At 37.9% G+C, this 19,665-nt stretch overlaps 1 protein-coding gene across 12 annotated transcripts in view; it reads left to right on the top strand.

Moving 5' to 3' along the window:
• Nucleotides 1-19,665, top strand: part of NFIB (nuclear factor I B) — a 450,264-nt gene that overhangs the window by 337,569 nt on the left and 93,030 nt on the right. For all 12 annotated transcript variants that reach the window (XM_019415476.2, XM_019415480.2, XM_019415485.2 and 9 more), the window contains exon 3: nt 7,385-7,438. In XM_019415476.2, the coding sequence (XP_019271021.1) occupies nt 7,385-7,438 (54 nt within the window). The remainder of the gene's footprint in view (nt 1-7,384; nt 7,439-19,665) is intronic.

Raw genomic sequence — 19,665 nt, 5'->3', positions numbered from 1 at the left:
ATAGCAACCTCTTAAAACGATGAGCTTTGTTATATTGAACACATAGTTAAAAATCTGTGTTAACCAATAGAAAGGAAGGTCTGAAAGTATGGGCCTTTCGATGGGACATAATATAGATTACAAAGCATGATTTAAGAATATACAGAAAGCCATGTTTCCTGAATATTATTTTGATTCTGCCGAACGTATTCAGAGAGGTTTGATTTCTCTTCCTACTCAGGACTGGGTTTAGACCAGGGGGTACAGATTCAGCAAGAGCATATCAAGGACTCCATTAACAAAATGCCAGAATTCCTGCTTTCCGTGGGTTAACCAAGTTTTGCAGTGAAGTGGATGCCATAAAATGGAATGTCCTATTGAGAAGAGAAGAGAGGCAGAAGCAGAAAGACAAGGGAGAGCAGGAGAGACAGAAAATGGGCAGGCATTTCCCTACACATTTACATGCTTATGAACTACAAGGAAAGCACTTAGTTTTCCTGTTTCTTTGTGTGTGTGTGTGTGTGTGTGTGTGTGTGTGTTATTCTAATAGACATTTAATAGAGGAAAAAGAAAATTTTATTAAACTATAGTTTTGTGTGTGTGTGTGTGTGTGTGTGTGTGTGTGTGATTCTAATAGACATTTAATAGAGGAAAAAGAAAATTTTATCAAATTATAGTTTTGTGTCACCCCAATCGATAAAACAGTCCTCCATTTAAACTGAAGCTGTATCGTGTTTTAACCGTGCTGGAGAAAAAGATGGTGAATTATGGCATCAGAATTGCAATTATATAAAGCAAAGTCACTGTAAATCCTGGGGAAACAGTCATTGCAGAAAGCAGAGTTGCAAGAGTGAGGCAGTGAGGCATAAGCTTTGAGGCAGAAGAAGCTAGAAGAGGGTGAAGGAGGTTTGCCCTATGAGAATAGTTTTCTCCTCCTCCCCTTTAAAAAGGTGCCTAGTTTTGTCTTATTTTCTTGTGTCCCTGTTATAAAATGCATGCATTTGTATCCCTCCCCTCAGGGTTTTGCTTGTTCCTTACATCTTGACTTTTCTCTTTCGTAAGTGATTTTTTTCTGGCATGCTGTGTATTTAATTTGTAAAAATATACTATTTTAGTGTGTTGGTAATTAATGTTTAGGAGAGAAAGAAGGGGACCATTCTAAGTCTTTAAAAAAAATCTCGTGGTATTCTTTAGTTGACAATGGGCTATTTCTTTACCTGCTTAAAGCAAAAAGAATATGACAAAGGGGCCTTTATCACATGATGACTAATTTTAGTTCTAGCAAGAGGCTATCTGTAGGTTAACAGGTTACGATGTGGGTTTCATTTACTCTTCTGATATCCCTTGATATAAAAGCCATATTGTTATAGAATCATAGAATTTTAGAGCTAGAAAGGACCTGACAAGTTACCTTGTTCCATCCATTCTTTGCACCAAAACGACTGTAAATTCAACTCCCGCCTCCCAAATTTGGTTTTCCTGTTGATAGTGCAGTCGTGGTGTCAGAGACGAAAATGAATTCCTGAAATGCGTTTCATTCGGGAGTAGAAAGAGAGCTAATATATAAAGGTCATTAAAGGCTTCTGGGCTTGCTTCCTGGACCCTCACCAAACATTTCTTCCCTTTGTAGGGAAGCACCAAAAATTACTTTCTCACTCAAAATAGTGTCTCTTGCCTACCCCTCCCATTTCCAAATACTCCTTCAGAACTGAGCCTTAACATGGGGCCAGGAGACCTGGTCCCGGGGAATTGTATACCTAACCCTCCTCCGCCTTTTTTTTTTTTTTTTTGCCACAAAGGTTATATCTATTTGACTTCTACTGTATGTTTCTGCCCTGAGGGATGTGCCTAGTCTTTCTTCTTTGCACACTTCATAGTTTACACGCCTGTTGTTTTTTGCTCATTTGGTTTACTCAGCCAAATGTCGGGCCCTACATCACTGTATCAAAGATTAGGGCTGTAGGGCTAAGTAGGTCAGCATCCGGGCCTTTATGTATTTTAGAATCTAAAAGGGATGTCCTCAATATGGAGGACTTGAGGGAGGAAAAAAAAGGGGGGGGGTGTGGAAGGTGAAGGCTTGGAGGCATCCAGTGTAAGTGACATATGGGGGGAGCAGAAGGCCAAAAGAGGACTGAGGGGTTGGTAAGGACCAGAAGGTACCTGGAATGGCCTACTGAAACATTTGGAGAGTTTCCTGTGTGTATTTGGAGTACCTGTAAAGGTTTTAGTTGTGAAGTAGCTTAATCAGTTTGGGGTTTTAAAGAGATCACCTTGGTAGTAGAATAAGGTACTAGAAAGATATGAGATCTGATCTGTTCATTTTTGAAGACCCTGCCCCTGAGGTCCCTCCCCTCTGATATCTTCTATGACACACCCTCGCTCACCCTTCCTAGGAGGAACCAACTGTTTGCTGATCTTGATATATATTCATTAATAATACCTATCATGGTGTATTATATTTTATTTGCACATTGTTTCCTCTTTGGAAAGAGTCTGAGCTCTAGAAAGCGTACAATATATGTGCTTCTTGTTGGAACAGTATTTTAAAGGGCATTATTATACATTAAATGGAAATTTAATAAGCATGTATTGAGAACTTACTATGTCCCAGACATCAGCAGCTGGACTACCAAAGGTGTCCCATGAATCTTTCTGAATCACATCTAATTGATGCTTAAAGTAGTGACCTTCAAAAAATTTTCAGTTTTGATGATCTGCCCCCATCAGGTAATTGAGCTCATCGACCTCAGAAAGTTAGTACTCAATAACAAACATGGAACAGGTTATTATTTGTTTATTATCTTATATATTTAACAAACCTTTTATTGGCCTTCCAGTAGATTATTAGTAAAACTTGAGATTTAGAGTTGTGCAATCTTTTGAAAGCATCAATGAGTGTATAGATTTTAATTATGTCTAACTTAGAATAGCTAAGGGTTTTTTAAATTTATGAAAAAGATTTTGAATGTATTGGTAAATGGTGGGAAGGAGGAGGGCAGTTAGGGGTAAGGTAAAGTTCCCAGAAACATTTAATCTGCTGAAAGTTCCCTTGGCTGTGCATGATTTTAAGATTGTATAATACCCACTCAAGGGGTAGTATGTCTGAATGGGTGGCCCATGGAGAGAACATATGTTTCAAGAGTTGCCATGTAACTTTGGACAAATCATTTAGGTCACTTATATATCCCAGGATCTTCCTTAAAATTGGGCCATTAGGGAAACTGGCACCTGTTTAGGTAAAGTTTAGATAGTAGAAGGACCATAAAAGGCTGACTGCTTTTTAAAAGGGAATGGAACAAAAAAATGGAAGAAAAGTTGGAAAAGGTCATTTGGAGATGTGAACCTTTTCTTGTTTCTGGGGGAAGAGGAATAGATTGAGTTTATAAAGTAATTTAGGGGATGCCTGTGTAGCTCAGTCACTTGGGAGTCCATCCGAGTGTTGATTTCGGGCCAGGTCATGATCTCATGGTCCATGGGATCAAGCCCCGCATTGGGCTCTGCGCTGACAGTGTGGAGCCTGTTTGGGATTCTCTCTCTCTCCCTCTCTGCGTCTCCCCCCTCACAAGTAATTAAATGAACTTAAAAAGAAAGTAGTGATCTAGAAATGGATTCATTAACTATTTTCTTCCAAGAAGAAGATATATGTTTATTTATACTTTTAAAACATAGAGAATGGGCTAAAAGAGATTTTGTAAGTATGTAATACAAACTATTTCAGTTGTACGTTATGTCCGGTGAAGTCAGAAAGAGACAAAGAAACGTAGAAGGTCTAGATTAAGATCAAGGAAGAGAAAATAAAATGTGGAGGATATGATGGAGGACTGGTTTAGGTCTCCTGCCTGCAAGGTCTGTTCCCCTCTCTTGTTTTCCACTGCATCCAAATTGATCCTGGATTCAAGACCCAATGTGCTGGGCAACTTACAACCCCTATTCTTACCAGTCTTGCTCTCCAAAGACTTCAGTCTTCTGGAAGGTAGTCTTCATCAGGTGGCTGGTATTTACTGCCTTTTGAGTGTGACAGCTCCTGAGAGTTTTGTGATGGTAGTGCCTTCCTCTCTTGAGAAGAGAGGGGGGCTATAGCATTTACATGGGAATTCTCAGTGGGCACACACTCTTGTGGGATTGAGCCCCACATCAGGCTCTGTGCTGATGGTGTGGAGCCTGCTTGAGATTCTCTCTCTCGCTTTCTGTCTGTCTCCCCATCCCAGCTGATCCTCTCTTTCTCTCTCTCAAAATTAAAAAAAAAGGAATATTAATCATTTTTTTTAATGTGACCTCTGTGTTTACTATCTTTCATTTACTGATTGTATAGAATGTGCCTGGCCAGGGCTTGATGGTTTATATAATAAAAGCTTTGCAACAGCTCTATGAGGTAGATAGTACAACAGTTTTAAATATCAGGCCCACAGGGCTCCAAGAGTGAAGTAATTTTGCACAAAAATCCCACTACTAGTGAGGAACAGAACTAGAATTCATAATAACATATTAAGAACACACACACACACACACACACACACACACATACACACAGGACTTGATGATGGAGGTGGTTGAGTAAAACCTTTGGGTGTAGAGTAATGTGACCTGGGTGGTGAATTGGAAGGGTTTTAGATGTGGTCTGAATAATTCCTTCTCTGAAGCTAACCACAATAACAGTTCTTTTTGGTTTCTCTGCCAACTGTGACTTTCTGGTTATTTCCTTTTCCAGCAGTTGGAATTAAGTGACCAGTATAAGGTGCCGTGAGAGTTAAGAGTAGATTATAGCCTTAGAATTTACAGTCTGAAAAGTAAATGTTCACTGGCTCACTCCCTGAGGGGGCCCTCTTCTATGTTTTGGGATCCAGTATATGCTATTTTCCTTCATGAGAAGGCACAGACTTTGGAATATGAGGGAAAATCTTCCATTGTGTGCCAGTAAATGCCAGATCATTTTAGAAAGTGGAATTCTTATGAAAAGCAAGTGTGTGACTCAAATTTAGTGTCTTCTTCAGTTTTCCCTCAAATACTTGTGGTTTTTTTAGTAATAATATTATTTTCAAATGAAGTTGGTGTGCATTTGTTGGAAATGAGGGAAAGGGTAATTTGCAGCAGAAAAGAATAGGGTTTCCCAAGTGGGATGTTGTGGTAAAAGGGGTTGCCATTGTTCTAGCTGAATACTTTCTTGGGAGTAGAAGAGACCTTCATTCTTCAATTGACCTAAGTTTTAGTAGCCAGATGTTGGGAAAGAGTTTTGTGGTGCCATTTTGAAATTGATTTAAGGAAACATGCTAAGGCTCACAGAGAGTTGACAACTCCCGTTCCCTGAGGACAACCTCAACTGACCTCATGTTGTGTCATCAGGAAGGTGGCATTAGCCACCTTGAGGGATGCATGTTTAGACCTCCATAAACGTGAAGTCATTTTAGAAGGAAAAAGAAAATACGAAGAATCTCTGGTCAGTGGGTATGTTAATAATAAGTAGGAACTTCTCAAAATGTTAGAGTCACTTGAGAAATTAAACTGGAATGTACTATTGATATTGAAGGACATTTGTCAGAAGAACTCAAGGCAGAAATAGCTGAAGCCATAGCAAAATAATGTCATTTATCATTTTTATGTAACTATCATACTCCATGCCTGGAAACTGGCCAATATTATACCATCTTTTATAGGAATGTAGAAAGAGAAAGATTGATCTTCTAAGTTATAAGTCACTGAGTCTTGCCTCCCTTCCAGAAAAAGCCATAGTATTCATGAGAGATTAGAGACAAGCATTGTAGAGAATACCCACCTCTGTGCCTGTCAGCAGGAGACACTAGCTGAAACTCAGACTGCAGGAGTAACCCTTACCAGTTTCTTTACTTCCATTTTGGGAAATCAGAAATGAATTGGAAGATAATGTGGGAATCCGTAAATATATTTGCTAAGATTTCATGAAAACTATCCTAGGGCAAAAAAAAAAAAAAAAAAAAAAAAAGAGAGATGAAGGAAAATGGATAAAGAGGTAGACTTCTGATCTCAGCATTAAATCTGGTGAACAGGCATGAGGCAAAGCACAAAAATAAATCACCAAGTTTTATACGGTAAGAAGCTAACAGGATGCCCTTGCATTTAGTAAGAGAAGCAGCAATTGCTGTATGTTAATCGCTTACACGGAAGAGCAGAATAACCCTGCCGAAAAAAACCAAACAAAACAGTGTAAGATTTTTCTGCTTAAACGAGACTGGATTCCTATCTTGGCTTAGGTACCATGGCAGGATTTCAGGCAAGAGACTTATCTAGGGCCACCTATCAAATTTTGTTGGCATGCACTATCCAGTTCAAAACTGCCTTCTCTAGGCAGGCAAGCAAGGCGGCTGCATCTGAGCCTGTCATTCCTCTGGCATTTACCGAAAGCCCAGTGCATTCACAGCCACGAGCAGCACCCCCGCACCCTGAGGGAGACACAAAAGGAGTAGACAGAATCTCTGCTTCTGCCTTGGAGCATGCAATTTAGTTGGGGAGACAAAACTTAAACACTAGAACCAATAAAGGAAGATTACAAAGCAACCTGCAAGTAAGTGTATAATAACATGGGGCCAAATGACACAGATAAATGCAGAGGGGACACGGAGGAAAGAGGAGTGAGCAAAACACAACAGTGTTAGATTAGCTAGGAAGGGCGTGTTGCCTAACTGTAGTATTGCCTCCACGTTGCTTTCCCTACAGAAAGCATCAATGAAGAATAACGTGGGATAGGAAATTCAGATACACTACATTGATCTTTTTCTCCTTATCTGCAGAGTCTGTCTATCACAGATGGAAATTAAATTGATCCAACAATTTGCTCTCCACAAAGCTCTGTTAGTTTCTACCTAGTAATTTATGCTTTTCTTGGGTGTTTGCAAATCGATTGCTATTATGGGATGCAGGCAAATCTGGGCCTGGATCCAGTAGGTTGGGAGATTATGGGAGTGGATATGTGTGTATGCACATGAAATCCTGGAAAAACAGACTCTCGTTTCTATCTATTATACTCATGGAATAAAAACATTTTCAGGTTCTTAAAAGCATGTTTAATTACACTCAGGTTGCATTTTTAGGGAATGTATCTGCTTTATTTCATATTGCTACTGACAGGCCCAACCTTCAAACCACCTTCAGCGGCTTTGTGGCCAGACCTTTTGTTTCCAGAAAGCCTTGCTCCGTCCTGAGAAGATGATAGATCTCTACTCACCCCCCCCCCCATTTGACATAGAAATATGTATGGACATTCATCTAGCTTGATAAATAAAATGTTACCGCCGAAAGGCTTGGGAAAGTATACTCTATTTCAACACTCAGCTTCATTGTTGGGCCTTAAATTTTTCTTTAAAGTCCGTTTGAGGATTGTGAAATTCTTTCAAAACAAATTAAAAAGAAAACATTTTCTGTGATTTCTTTATAGATTCTGGACAATCAGGAAGTCCAAGCCACAATGATCCTGCCAAGAATCCTCCAGGTAAATATGTGTTCCAGGACGTTTGCAATCTAACATTGTTGGAGAACAAAGGTACCACTGTTTTGATAAACACCCCATCATTGGTCAGCTGCCTCTTTTGTTCTGGTAGGCAGGTATGATCAGGGTGCGAGGTGATTCTGTTTGGGCCCTTCACAGTGGCGGATACTTCTATGTGGGCGTCATCAGTCTTAACCGAATCACCGTTTTAATTTTTGTTGGTGTTTCTGGAAAAATGAACACGCACGGATTTTAGTTGTGCATTGTTCAGGTGCTAAACGTCATTGCTGCTTAAAAAGCCAAAAAACCCTCTTAGTCATCCTTTTAAAATGCACCAGAAAAAGTAAAAATTTCCATACTCTTATTATAGTTTATCAACCGTCATTACTTTAAAAGGAGGGGTGTGGTCGTGGTTGGGTATGTTTTCAGGGAAGGGTTTTTTTGCAAACGAGTTTTTCTTCCATAAGGTTTTTATTGGATTCCAAGAATCAGGGAATAATGAAAGTCGGACTTTTCCTTTAGTATAATACATGCCAAATACCCTCTTTATTTTCAGAAGTTGTTCCAGATCTGAAAATGGGCTTTTATAACTTGGCTCTCTTCATAGTTTTGTTGTTCCTAAATCTGAACATACAGAATTTGACATTGATTTGGGAGAGTTTTTTTATTTTTCCTCAGGACGTAAAACTTGTCAAAGCAGGGTTTCTAATATTTGTTACTGTAAGGATTTTGATTATATCTGTAACTTTGGTAAAAGAGTGCTCTAGGAATAACAAAAACAAAACAAAACAAACAAAACAATCCACACTCACCACACGTGCCCTCTACTTCCCAAAATAATCTGATCTGTTTTTTTTTTTTCCATTGAAAATAAACCAAAACGTTTATGAAAGGTAATAATAAAAGTTTCCTCAGGGAGAGTTAGTGTCAGGTCCTTAATTATTTGATCTCCCTTGTCCTAATGCTTTGCTAATATGAGGTGGAAATACCTGAAGAACCCCCAACGTGTAAGAAAATATGTCAGGCCAGTCTTGTTTTAAAATGATGTTGAAAGATACAGGAAGTAAATACGCAAGGAAAAGTGTGAGGTCAAAACAATATATTTTTTTTATTTCTGAGTCTTGCCTGTACTTTGTTCTTTATTTTTATCTTAGAAAAACTATATTTTTTCCAACTACATCTTAACCTGTGTGGTATTATACAAAACCTTACTGTTGGACAGAAATGGCATATAATTCAAAGGTAAAAAGTCCTAATTAAATATAGGTTGAAAAATGTACCCTAAGTTGAATTTTCTCCACTTTTTAAAGTCAGAATCCTTCAAAATTCCTACAGATCAATAACAAAACAGGCAAAAATCACAACAGTTTTAAATGTAATTTCCAGTTAAATGTATTATTTTATTTTTTGTGTTGGTGGGAGATTAGAACCAAAAAGACAGACTATTTTGAATCTAATAAATTTTGTCAGACATTTTCTGAAGTTGAGAAAATTTCATTAGCTTATAATGTCTTTAACTTCCCTAAAATTTCTTCTTTTCAGCTGAGTAATATTTTCTCTGCATAGCATGATAACCCAAAGTGAATTGTGTCCAAATATTTTGTAAAACCTTCCTCACTCATTTTACAAAAAATGGGGTGGGGGAGGGTTAACAGAAGAAAAGTGGGTAAGTAATGTAAGTCAGTCAGACTAAACAAAGGATATGTTCTTTGCATTTGAAATTGATAAAGCTGTTATTGTTTGAAATTCATTTCTGAACATGTACAGAAAGAATTACCCTCACTTAAAAATGTTCTGTACTTAAGCTATGTTCTGTACTTAAGCTGAATAGTTGTTGAATTGTTATATAATGTCAGAATTTGATTTTTCAATATTTGTGAAGAAGCTCGGTTAAATTTTTCTTTTGCTACCTTCAGCGTAGCACATCTCTTAAATCATCTGTTTGCATATAATATGACAAACAGAAGTAATCAAGGTAGGACACCTCTAATTTTTTTCCCTGTTAAATTTTCTTTGGAAATCAAACCTTTTTGCGAACGATGTCTTAAAATTGGGATGTTGTAGATCATACTATGATTAGTTGGGTATTGTATATACTTAAATGGTACATCAATTACCGGTTTCTCAGGTAGAATATAATAAAACATATATGATACCCAAATAAAATAAAATAAAATTTGATTTTTCTTTAATGATTCAGAAACATCCCATCATTTTAACATACGTTGTGTATCATTGTATTATGCACCTGATCAAGGAGATTATTACAGAATCTGGTTCGAGGAAAGTAAGAGTTTGTTCTGGAATGCCTTGAAATAAATCAAGCCACTAGGAATATAGAATGGTTTCTAATCTGAAACGTGAAAAACCTGAACTTATTAAGGTTTTGTTTTCAGTCAATTAGGATAAACTATACATATTATTGAAAGCTCTTTTCATTAAGTATAAGCATGTTTGGTATTTTAGAGCCTAATTTATCTTTAGGAGGCTTTTTCTTTGGCTGAAATGTGAAATCTGCAAAGTTTCAGACGCAGCATCTCAAAAAGGCACAATGCATTCATGGGAAAATTCAGTCTACGACCGTAAACAATGAAACAATCACTTTGCTGCTTGTGTTGTTATAACAAAGAGAAGCTAGCTAAACTTTGGAAAAAGGTCTCTTTGAGGGCTAACACTTTTCCTACAACCGGTCGTTTTACTTGGGGGGTGTGTAAGCCATGCGGCGGCCACCATCTCCTTCTCAACAGCTTGGGAAGAGATGGCGAAAATTCAAGTCCTTTTGGAGGTGGAAGCTCTGTGAAATCTGTTCCCCACGGGAGACATGAAGGTGGAATCCCAATCAGTCATGCATGTGTCTGCGCACAAATCGAACCCCCCTCTAGCTTGGCTTTTCTCCAGCATCAGACATGACTGTCTGACACGGAGACCACTTCCCTGCTGATTCAGAAGAACTTCTGAAGGGTGACCTTGAAGCTCTTCAAACTAGTCTGGATGTCTTCATATAGGCCTTTAATTTTTTAACTTGTGCTTCTTGTTGGGGTTTAGAACTTAGTGAGCAAACTGAGCATAAGCAAACAAAAGCAGCACATTTTTGAAAGGAGGGATATTTGGTATTTGTTATTTTTAAAAGCATATTTTCAGGGGCTTATTTTTATTACTTAAACATTAAATTTTTTTTAATGTTTATTTTTGAGAGAGAGAGAGAGACCGACAGAGTGTGAGTGGGGGAGGGGCAGAGAGACAGGGAGACACAGAATCTGCAGCAGGTTCCAGGCTCCCAGCTGTCAGCACAGAGCCCAACGCAGGGCTCGAACCCATGCACCATGAGATCGTGTCTTGAGCCAAGGACACTTAACCGACCGAGCCACTATTTTTTTTACTTTAAAAAGCCGTTAAGCAGTTTATTGCCTTTCCTTATACTATCTGTGGTTTCGTATTTTGTTTTTATTCTTCGTTACATGGTGGGATGGGCACCATAATCTTTTCAGGGCTAAGGTGCTCTAAAATTCTGGTGGTGTCCAAGGATATGACATTGTTATTTTAGTCAAGAAGCACTAGACCACTTATTTATTTATTTATTTTTTTGTGATACACATTTTCTTTGTTTATGATGGGGTCGGAAGTAATATGTTTATATTTAGTTACTTCTTTTTGAACATTAAATTAATCCCTTCTAAGCCACGGAACTCTGCATCTTCTCTCAACTATAGCAAATAACTGTTTGGCCCAAAGGAGAGTAGACCACTAATTTAGGGACTTAGACGCTGTCCTAATTTTATTTGTGATAATTAAAATCTCCATTGTCACTTTCACGAAATATGTGATTGAATGGCTATCTTTTGAAATTAGCTTTGACTTAACCCTGTTGTTCTGTGTCTTAATATTCCCTGAGCTGCGATCTTTTAGACACCCCAATCTCAGTCACTTGCCTAATGCCCGAATAGTTAATAGCCAAGAAAAACAAGGCAATCTGGAAATTGGATTTTGCCTCTAAGTCAGCTAGTCGCTGACACCTCATTTTGGAATTTAGGAAGTCTGTAGTTATGTGGGGAGCTAGCTGTCTCTTGGCTGGAAATACAACAAAGAAATACTGGATCTTAGGGCCATTTTTGCAAATACTACGATGAAAACTTACGAAGCGCTCTAAGTATCATTAACCAGAGCCTTCTCAACTGGAATGACATGGCCTTGTCTTACTTTTCTTTTTTGAACATCTTATAGGGTGCTTGTGCTATTTTGTCTGTTGATTGTCTGCATGTACTCTGGCCAAACCTCTGGAAATCATTAGGATCATATATTGGGTGAATGTCAAATAAACTACTTTATATCCTCTCTGGAACAAGGATGGAACTAGATAAACAATGGAATACATTAAACAAGGAGTATCTATTAACTATAGCAATATTCTCATCTGACATTTAAGAAATTCTTTATTATGTATATAAATACAAATAAATATATAATATAATATAAATTTAATTAATTTAAAATGTAGAAATAAATCTATATAATAAATATATTCCACATATCAGAGAGAGCATATGGTATCTTTTACTGTCTGATTTCTTTCACTTAGGACAATGCCCTTGAGATCCATGTTTTTGCAGTTGGCAAGATTACCTAGTTTTTTATGGTTGAATAATATTTCATATATATATTCCATATATATATATATACACCACATATTCTTTATCCATTAATCCATAGATGGAAACTTAAGTTATTTTCACATTTTGGTTGTTGTAAGTAATGCTGCAGTGAACATGGGGATATATCTTTTTGAATTATTGTTTTCGTTTTTGAAAATAAAAACCCAGAAGTGGAATTGCTGATCATGTAGAGTTATATTTTTAGTTTTTTGAGGAGTGTCCATACTTTTTTTTTTTTTTAATTTTTTTCAACGTTTTTTTTTTTTTTTTTTTATTTATTTTTGGGACAGAGAGAGACAGAGCATGAACGGGGGAGGGGCAGAGAGAGAGGGAGACCCAGAATCGGAAGCAGGCTCCAGGCTCGGAGCCGTCAGCCCAGAGCCTGACGCGGGGCTCGAACTCACGGACCGTGAGATCGTGACCTGGCTGAAGTCGGACGCTTAACCGACTGCGCCACCCAGGCGCCCCTCCATACTTTTTTCCATAGTGATTGCACCGATTTACATTCCCACTAACAGTGCAGTGGGCTCCCTTTTCTCCATAGTCTTGCCTACACTTGTTATTTCTAGTCTTTCGGGTAATATCCATTCTAACAGGTGTGAGGTAATGAATATCTCATTTATTGAGGTTTTGATTTGTATTGTCATGATTATTAATAATGTAGAGTGTAGAGTATTTATTCATGTACCTGTTGGCCATCTGTGGGTCTTTTTTGGAAAATGTCTATTTAGGTCCTCTGCTCATTTTTAAGTCAGAATTTTTTTTTTTTTTTTGCTCTTGAGTTGTGTGAATTCTTCATATGTTTTGGATATTAGCTGCTTATCACATATATGATTTGCAAATATTTCTCCCGATTAATAGGTTGCATTTTTTTTCTGTTAATGGTCTTTTTTCCTATACAGAAACTTTTTTGACTGATGTAATCCCTCTTGTCTATTTTTGCTTTTATTGCTTTTGCTTTTGGTGTCAGATTCAAAAAATCATTGCCAAGACTGATGTCAGAGAGCTTACTGCCTATGTTTTCTTCTAAAAGTTTTACAGTTTCAAGCATTACATTCAAGTCTTTATTTTGAGTTAGTTTTGTGTGTACAGAAGAAATAGTGGTCCAGTTTCATTCTTTTGCATGTGATGGTGCAATTGTCCCAACACTGTTTATTGAAAAGACTGTCCTTTCCCCATTGTGTATTCTTGGCTCCTTTGTCATAAATGAACTGAGTGTATATGTAGGAGTTTATTTCTAGGCTCTCTGCTCTGTTCCATTGATCAGTGCATGTGATTTTGTACCAATACCACACTTTTTTTTTTTTTTTTAAGTTTATTTATTTTTGAGACAGAGAGAGGCAGAGCATGAACGGGGGAGGGGCAGAGAGAGAGGGAGACACAGAATCGGAAGCAGGCTCCAGGCTCTGAGCCATCAGCCCAGAGCCTGACGCGGGGCTCGAACTCACGGACCGCGAGATCGTGACCTGAGCTGAAGTCGGATGCTTAACCGACTGAGCCACCCAGGTGCCCCTACTATAGCTTTAAATACAGTTTGAAGTCAAGGAGTGTGATGCCTCTAGCTTTGTTCTTTCTCACGATTGTTTTCGCTTTTTGGAATCTTTTATGGTTCCATACAACTCTTCGGACTGCTTGTTCTATTTCTGTGAAAATTGCCTTTGGAATTTTGATAGTGATTGCATTGAATCTGTAGATTCCTTTGGGTAGTATGAACATGTTAACAATATGAATTCTTCCAATCTGTGAGCATAGAATATTTTTCCATTTATTTTTACTTCATCTATGTCTTTCATTGATGTCTTTTAGTTTCCAATATACAGGTCTTTCACCTCCTTGGTTAAATATATTCCTAGGTATTTTAATTTTTTTGGATGCAATTGTAAATGGGATGTTTTCTTCATTTCTCTTTCTGATAGTTCACTATTAACATGTGGAAATGCAACAGACTTTGAGTATTTATGTTTTATCCTGCAACTTTACCAAATTTGTTTGTTCTAATAGTTTTTTTTTTTTTAGGTTTGTTTATTTATTTTTAGAGAGAGAGGCAGAGAGAGGGAGAGACAGAATCCCAAGTGGGGCTTGAACTCATGAACCGTGAGATCATGACCTGAGCCCAGATCATGAATTGGACACTTAACTGACTGAGCCACCCACGTGTCCCTGTCCTAACAGTTTTCTGATGGTCTTTAGGATTTTCAATATATAATATCAAGTTATCTGCAAATAGTGACAGTTTTATTTCTTTTTTTTTTTCCAATTTGGATACCTTTTATTTCTTTTACTTGCCTAATTGCTCTGGCGAGGACTTCCAGTGCTATGAGTACTATGTTAAATAAAAGTAGTAGAGTGGGCATCCTTGTCTAGCTCCTGATCTTAGAGGAAGAGCTTTCAATTTTTCACCATCAAGTATGATATTATCTGTGCACTTGTCATATATGGCCTTTATTATTTTGAGGTATTTTCCCTCTGTACCTATTTTGTTGAAAGTTTTTATCATAAACAGACATTGAATTTTGTCAAATGCTTTTTCTGCATCTGTTGAAGTGATTATATAATTTTTATCCTTCATTTTGTTAAAGTGGTGTATCACATTGATTTGCAGATGTTGAACCATCCCTGCATCGCTGGGATAAATCCCACTTGATCATGGTGATGATCTTTTTAATGTAGTGTTGAATTTGGTTTGCTAATATTTTGTTGAGGATTTTGCATCTATGTTCATAGAAATATTTCTTTTCTTCTGGCATCCTTTTCTGGTTTTGGTCTCAGGGTAAAGCTGGCCTCATAAAATGAGTTTGGAGGAGTTCCCTTGTCTTTTATTTGTTTGAGAAGGATTGTGTTAGTTTTTTTTTTTTTTTTTTTTTGGGCGGGGGGACTGGCAGAATTCTTCTGTGAAGCTGTCTATATAGAAGTTTGTTTGTTGGGAGGTTTTTGATTACTTATTCTATCTCCTTACTAGTAATTGGTATGTTCAGATTTTCTGTTTCATCATGGTTCAGTCTTGGTAGGTTGTATGTTTCTAGGAATTTATCCATTGTTTCTAGGTTATTCAGTGTGTTAGCGTGTAATTTTTCGTAGTAGTCTCTTAAGATCCTTTCTATTTGCACCATCAGTTGCTTCATTTATTTCTGCTCTCATCTTTGTTATTTCCTTCCTTCTGCTAACTTTGGACTTTGTTCTTCTTTTTTTCTAGTTCTTAAGGTATAAAGTTAGCTTGTTCATTTGAGACATTTCTTGTTTCTTGAGGTGGGCATTTATCACTATGAACTTCCCTTACAGAACTGCTTTTGCTGCACCCCATAAATCTTGGTGTGTTTCATTTCCATTTCCATTTGCCTCAGCGTATTTTTTGATTTCTCTTTTCATTTCCTCTTTGATCCATTATAGTGTATATTAAGTGTATATAAGGATATGCTGATCTTGCGTTTAAGAAATTCTCTAAATAATAAAAATTTTGCAGTTGATCTCTCCCCAACTCCATTTTGTAGGTACTGAGATTAAAGTCAACAGAGGGTTGTCTTGAAACTAATGAAAACCAACCAAATAATTATCGATAAAGCTAGCTCAGCATCTGTAGCTGTAGTTATCATCTGTTGGAATCAGTAGGGCCCATATCTGCTTGACTTCTCACTGATGTCTCCAGAACTTAGAATTTGGGACAAACGTTACTCTCTAATAGTTACAGAAGTAATATAACATTTTTCTTTTTGCATGCGAAGGCACATACATTTTTCATAGGCCCTGAAGGAGCTCATAAAGCATGTTTTGTCTTAGAATATGATGTTCAAAGTCAACGAAAAGAAAAATTACTCTGATTTTTTAAAAAAAAATCATAGCCTATTTACTCCTCAGTAAGTTCAGACCCACCCATTCTCATGTTCTCATTTATTGTATCCATAAGAATCAAGCATTTTTTTAATAGAGAAAAAGGCATGATTTCATGAAATTTAGAAGTAATTTTAAACTCTGGCATTAGACAATTATACAACAGAATATAAACAGGCTTCCTATTCATGGAAGTATAAATAGAAATACAGTGGAAGGATGGTTAACTGTGGTAAGGCTTGACATCGTAGGTAAACCTTTAATGTAATTTTAGAATGAGGTCTTGTTACAAGTCAGTGCAAAAATAAAAAGATTTTTTTTGTAACAGATTTTGTTTCAGAGACGTTTTTCCTTTTTATCCTCTAATTTTTTTCAAGATATCACATTCAGTAAAGTTCTTAAATGTTCAAATTTAGAATAGAATTCAGATTATAGGAGTAGAAGATTAGGAATGCGTTTTCTTGGCAAATTCCTCTTTAAAAAAGTTTTAAAAATGTTTATTTATTTTTGAGAAAGAGAGAGACAGAGTGCGATGGCGGGGGGGGGGGGGGGGTGGGGTGCGGAGGGGGGGTCGCAGAGAGAGAGACACACACAGAACCCGAAGCAGGCTCCAGGCTCTGAGATGTCAGCACAGCTCGAACTCAATGAATGTGAGATCATGACCTGAGCTGAAGTCAGACACTTAACTGACTGAGCCACCCAGGCGTCCCTTGGCAAATTACTCTTAAAAAGCCAGAAGGGCACATCGCCCTCAGCTCCTTATTTTTATAGGCTGCATATGGGTGCTTGGGTACAACCCCTACTTTGCAAAAGTTGATCTGTTTAGAAGTAGCACCAGGCCCAGCCTCTACAATGGTTTTAGTCTGATCACCTAGTACTACTTTTGGGAGGAAAAGATAATTTAAGAATGTCTTATAAGGTCATGAAAGAAGGAGATATTTCCATGTCTCCCCAATTACCTACCCTGTTGGGCAACAAATAAAATTAATTGAGTGCCCATGGGTTGCTGGATTCAGAATTAAATATTACATTCCAGTATACAGGGTGTGGGTTGAGTCGGCTTTAAATGGGTAAAGTCTGCCATTGGCCTTGGGGAAGTTGGAAATATACACCATGCTACACCAAGGACAATAAACATCTGTCTATAGGTGGATTTTTCTGTAATGGATGTTTAATGAGCATCTATTGTATGCATGGCTCTAGGCTAGATGCTGTGGAAGGTAAAATAGCGAATGGTTTTACCGTGGTTTTGCATTACAAATGGACCTTGCCCTCCCCACACTTTTGTTTTCATAAATACATAAAATTTTATAATTTTAATGCAGACTACTTGAGGAAGAGTCAGTGTGACAACTCCAGTGTCATGGGAGTTCAAAGTTGTGAAATACTGTTTCCAACCATTGTAGGGAGCAAGGTGGAGTGGGAAGAACATGAACTTTGGAATTAAATTTGTCCCCCTGAATCGAGGCTCCATGTTTTACCATGATCATGAGGCCCATGAGGAGCATGAGCAAATCAGCCAACTTCTCTGGAATTCAGCGCAATTCTACCCCCGCCAGTTGTAAGCATCAGATGGGAGAGCCTACTTGGCAAGTAGCAGGTGTTTGGTACAAGCGAGGGCTTTTCCATCCTCCTTTCTCTTCTAGCTAGGTTCATCAAAAAGACTTCCTACAGGAAGTATCATGTGATGCGGATCCAAATAGAAATGTGTTGATTTGTTTTACATAGCATTCTTCTAAAAGCTTAAGATGACATAGACGAAGTTATAGCTCAAGATAGGATACATAAGAAGAGCATGTTAGAGATTATATAAAAGAGGCAAAGAAAGATATTTTCAAGTTTTATGTGGGGTAGAATTGTAGTTTTTAGGTAGTCACTTTTGTTCTAAGGCTTTTGACATCAAGGGAGATGTGGTGTGAAATTTTGTGACACAGTTTCTAGTAGTGATATGAGAAAGGATACAAATGTATCATTAGAGATTGCTTTTCCCTTGGCAACACTTTATATCTTAGTCCTTTGTATTCACATCCTGCAAATATTTTTCCCGCTTGCCTTTTTATAGTGGTCCTACTTTTGGAAGCCGCCAACTTTTCTGTCTCCATTGAAAATTTTCTGTGTCCCTTCTTTTTCCAGCTTTCCGCATATATCACCTTTATTCATTCCTGGCAACTTACTTCTTGTTTAAAAAAATGAGTCTTTTGCCCCTCGTTCAGACACTTGCTTCAAATTAGAGTCCCACATGTCCCTTCTTCCTCATGAAAAGGACTCTAAAATTCCTCCTTAACTTCTCCCACACCTGTGCTTCTGTCTCCACATAAAATGATGCTCATTTAAGCTCATAACTTTTTATGATCCTAGGCCAGTGGTTCTTTTCCGTTCTAGTCCAGCTCCAATGTTCTTGAGCTTTTATTTGATCCAGTTGACCATGTTCTACTTAAAACTCCCTTGCTTTTTTTAAAGTTTTAGTTTATTATGATAAGAATACTTATTATGAGATTTGCCCTCTTAAGAACTTTTTAAGTGAATATAGTTACAGTGTTGCACAACAGATCTCTAGAGCTATTATTCATCTTGCTTGACTGAAACTTTAAGCCTGTTGATTAGCAACTCCCCATTTCCCCTTTACCCCAGCCCCTAACAACCACGAATTGACTCGGATTCCACCTATGTGAGATACCTCACATAGGTGGAATCGTGAAGCATTTGTTTGTCTGTGACTGGTTTATTTCACTCAGCATGTTATTGTCAAAGTTCATTCATGTTGTTGCATATTCCAAAATTTCTTTTCTTTTTAAAGGCTGAATAGTATCCCCTTGTATACATACACCATGCTTTCTTTGTACATTCATCTGTCAATGGACATTTAGGCTCTTTCCACATGTTGGCTATTGAGAATAGTGCCAATAGTGAACACGGGAAGGCAGATATCTCTTTAATATCTTGGTTTTAGTTCTTTTGGATAAATACCTAAGAGTGAGATTGCTGGATCATACGGTAGTATTACTTTTAGTTTTTTGAGGAACTGCCATACTTTTCTCCCATAGTGGCCGCACCATTTTGCATTCTCACCAACAGAGTGCAAGGACTTGGATTTGCCCACATTTTCCGAAACACTTGTTGCCGTTTGTTTACTTGACAATAGCCATCCTGATAGGTGTGACGTGATATCGCGTTGTGATTTTTATTTGCATTTCCTGAGCCTTTTCTCCTATGCCAGCTGGCCATCCATGTGTGTATCTTCTCTGCAGAGACCCCACTCAAATCCTTAGCCCATTTTTAAGTCACGTTAGTAGTTGTTTTTGTTCTGCTTTGCTACTAAGTTGTAGGAATTTCTTTTCTAGCTCCTTCTCAGATACGTGGTTTGCAACTGTGTTCTCACATCCCATTGGTCACAGTAACACGCTGTTAAGTGTTTTCCTTTGCTGGGCAGAAGCTCTAGTTTGATATAATTTCACCTGCTTTCTGCTTTTGTTGCCTGTGCTTTTGAAAACAGGGCCTTTTCCTAGTAACCGGGGAACCATTATGTTTCCTTCCAGTTGCTTCTTCCCTTTACTTAACCAGACTTTTATCTTTAGTTCTCCATGTGTTTGCAGACACCGCGCCCCACCCCCCCCCCCCCCCCCCCCCCCCCCCCCCGCCGTGACTTCAAGGTCACTTACCTTTTGTTATTCTCAGATATGCACCTTTGGAACAGATCTCTCTCCTGATGTTTCATGTGCCCGACTACTTTTTGGACACAGTTCCCTATACGTCCCA

This window comes from Panthera pardus, unplaced genomic scaffold (assembly GCF_024362965.1).
Source record: "Panthera pardus isolate Hobbes unplaced genomic scaffold, ASM2436296v1 HiC_scaffold_20, whole genome shotgun sequence".
Lineage (NCBI taxonomy): Eukaryota > Metazoa > Chordata > Mammalia > Carnivora > Felidae > Panthera > Panthera pardus.
The sequence above is the reverse complement of the archived record's forward strand: the minus strand, read 5'-3'. Positions and strand labels throughout refer to the sequence as shown.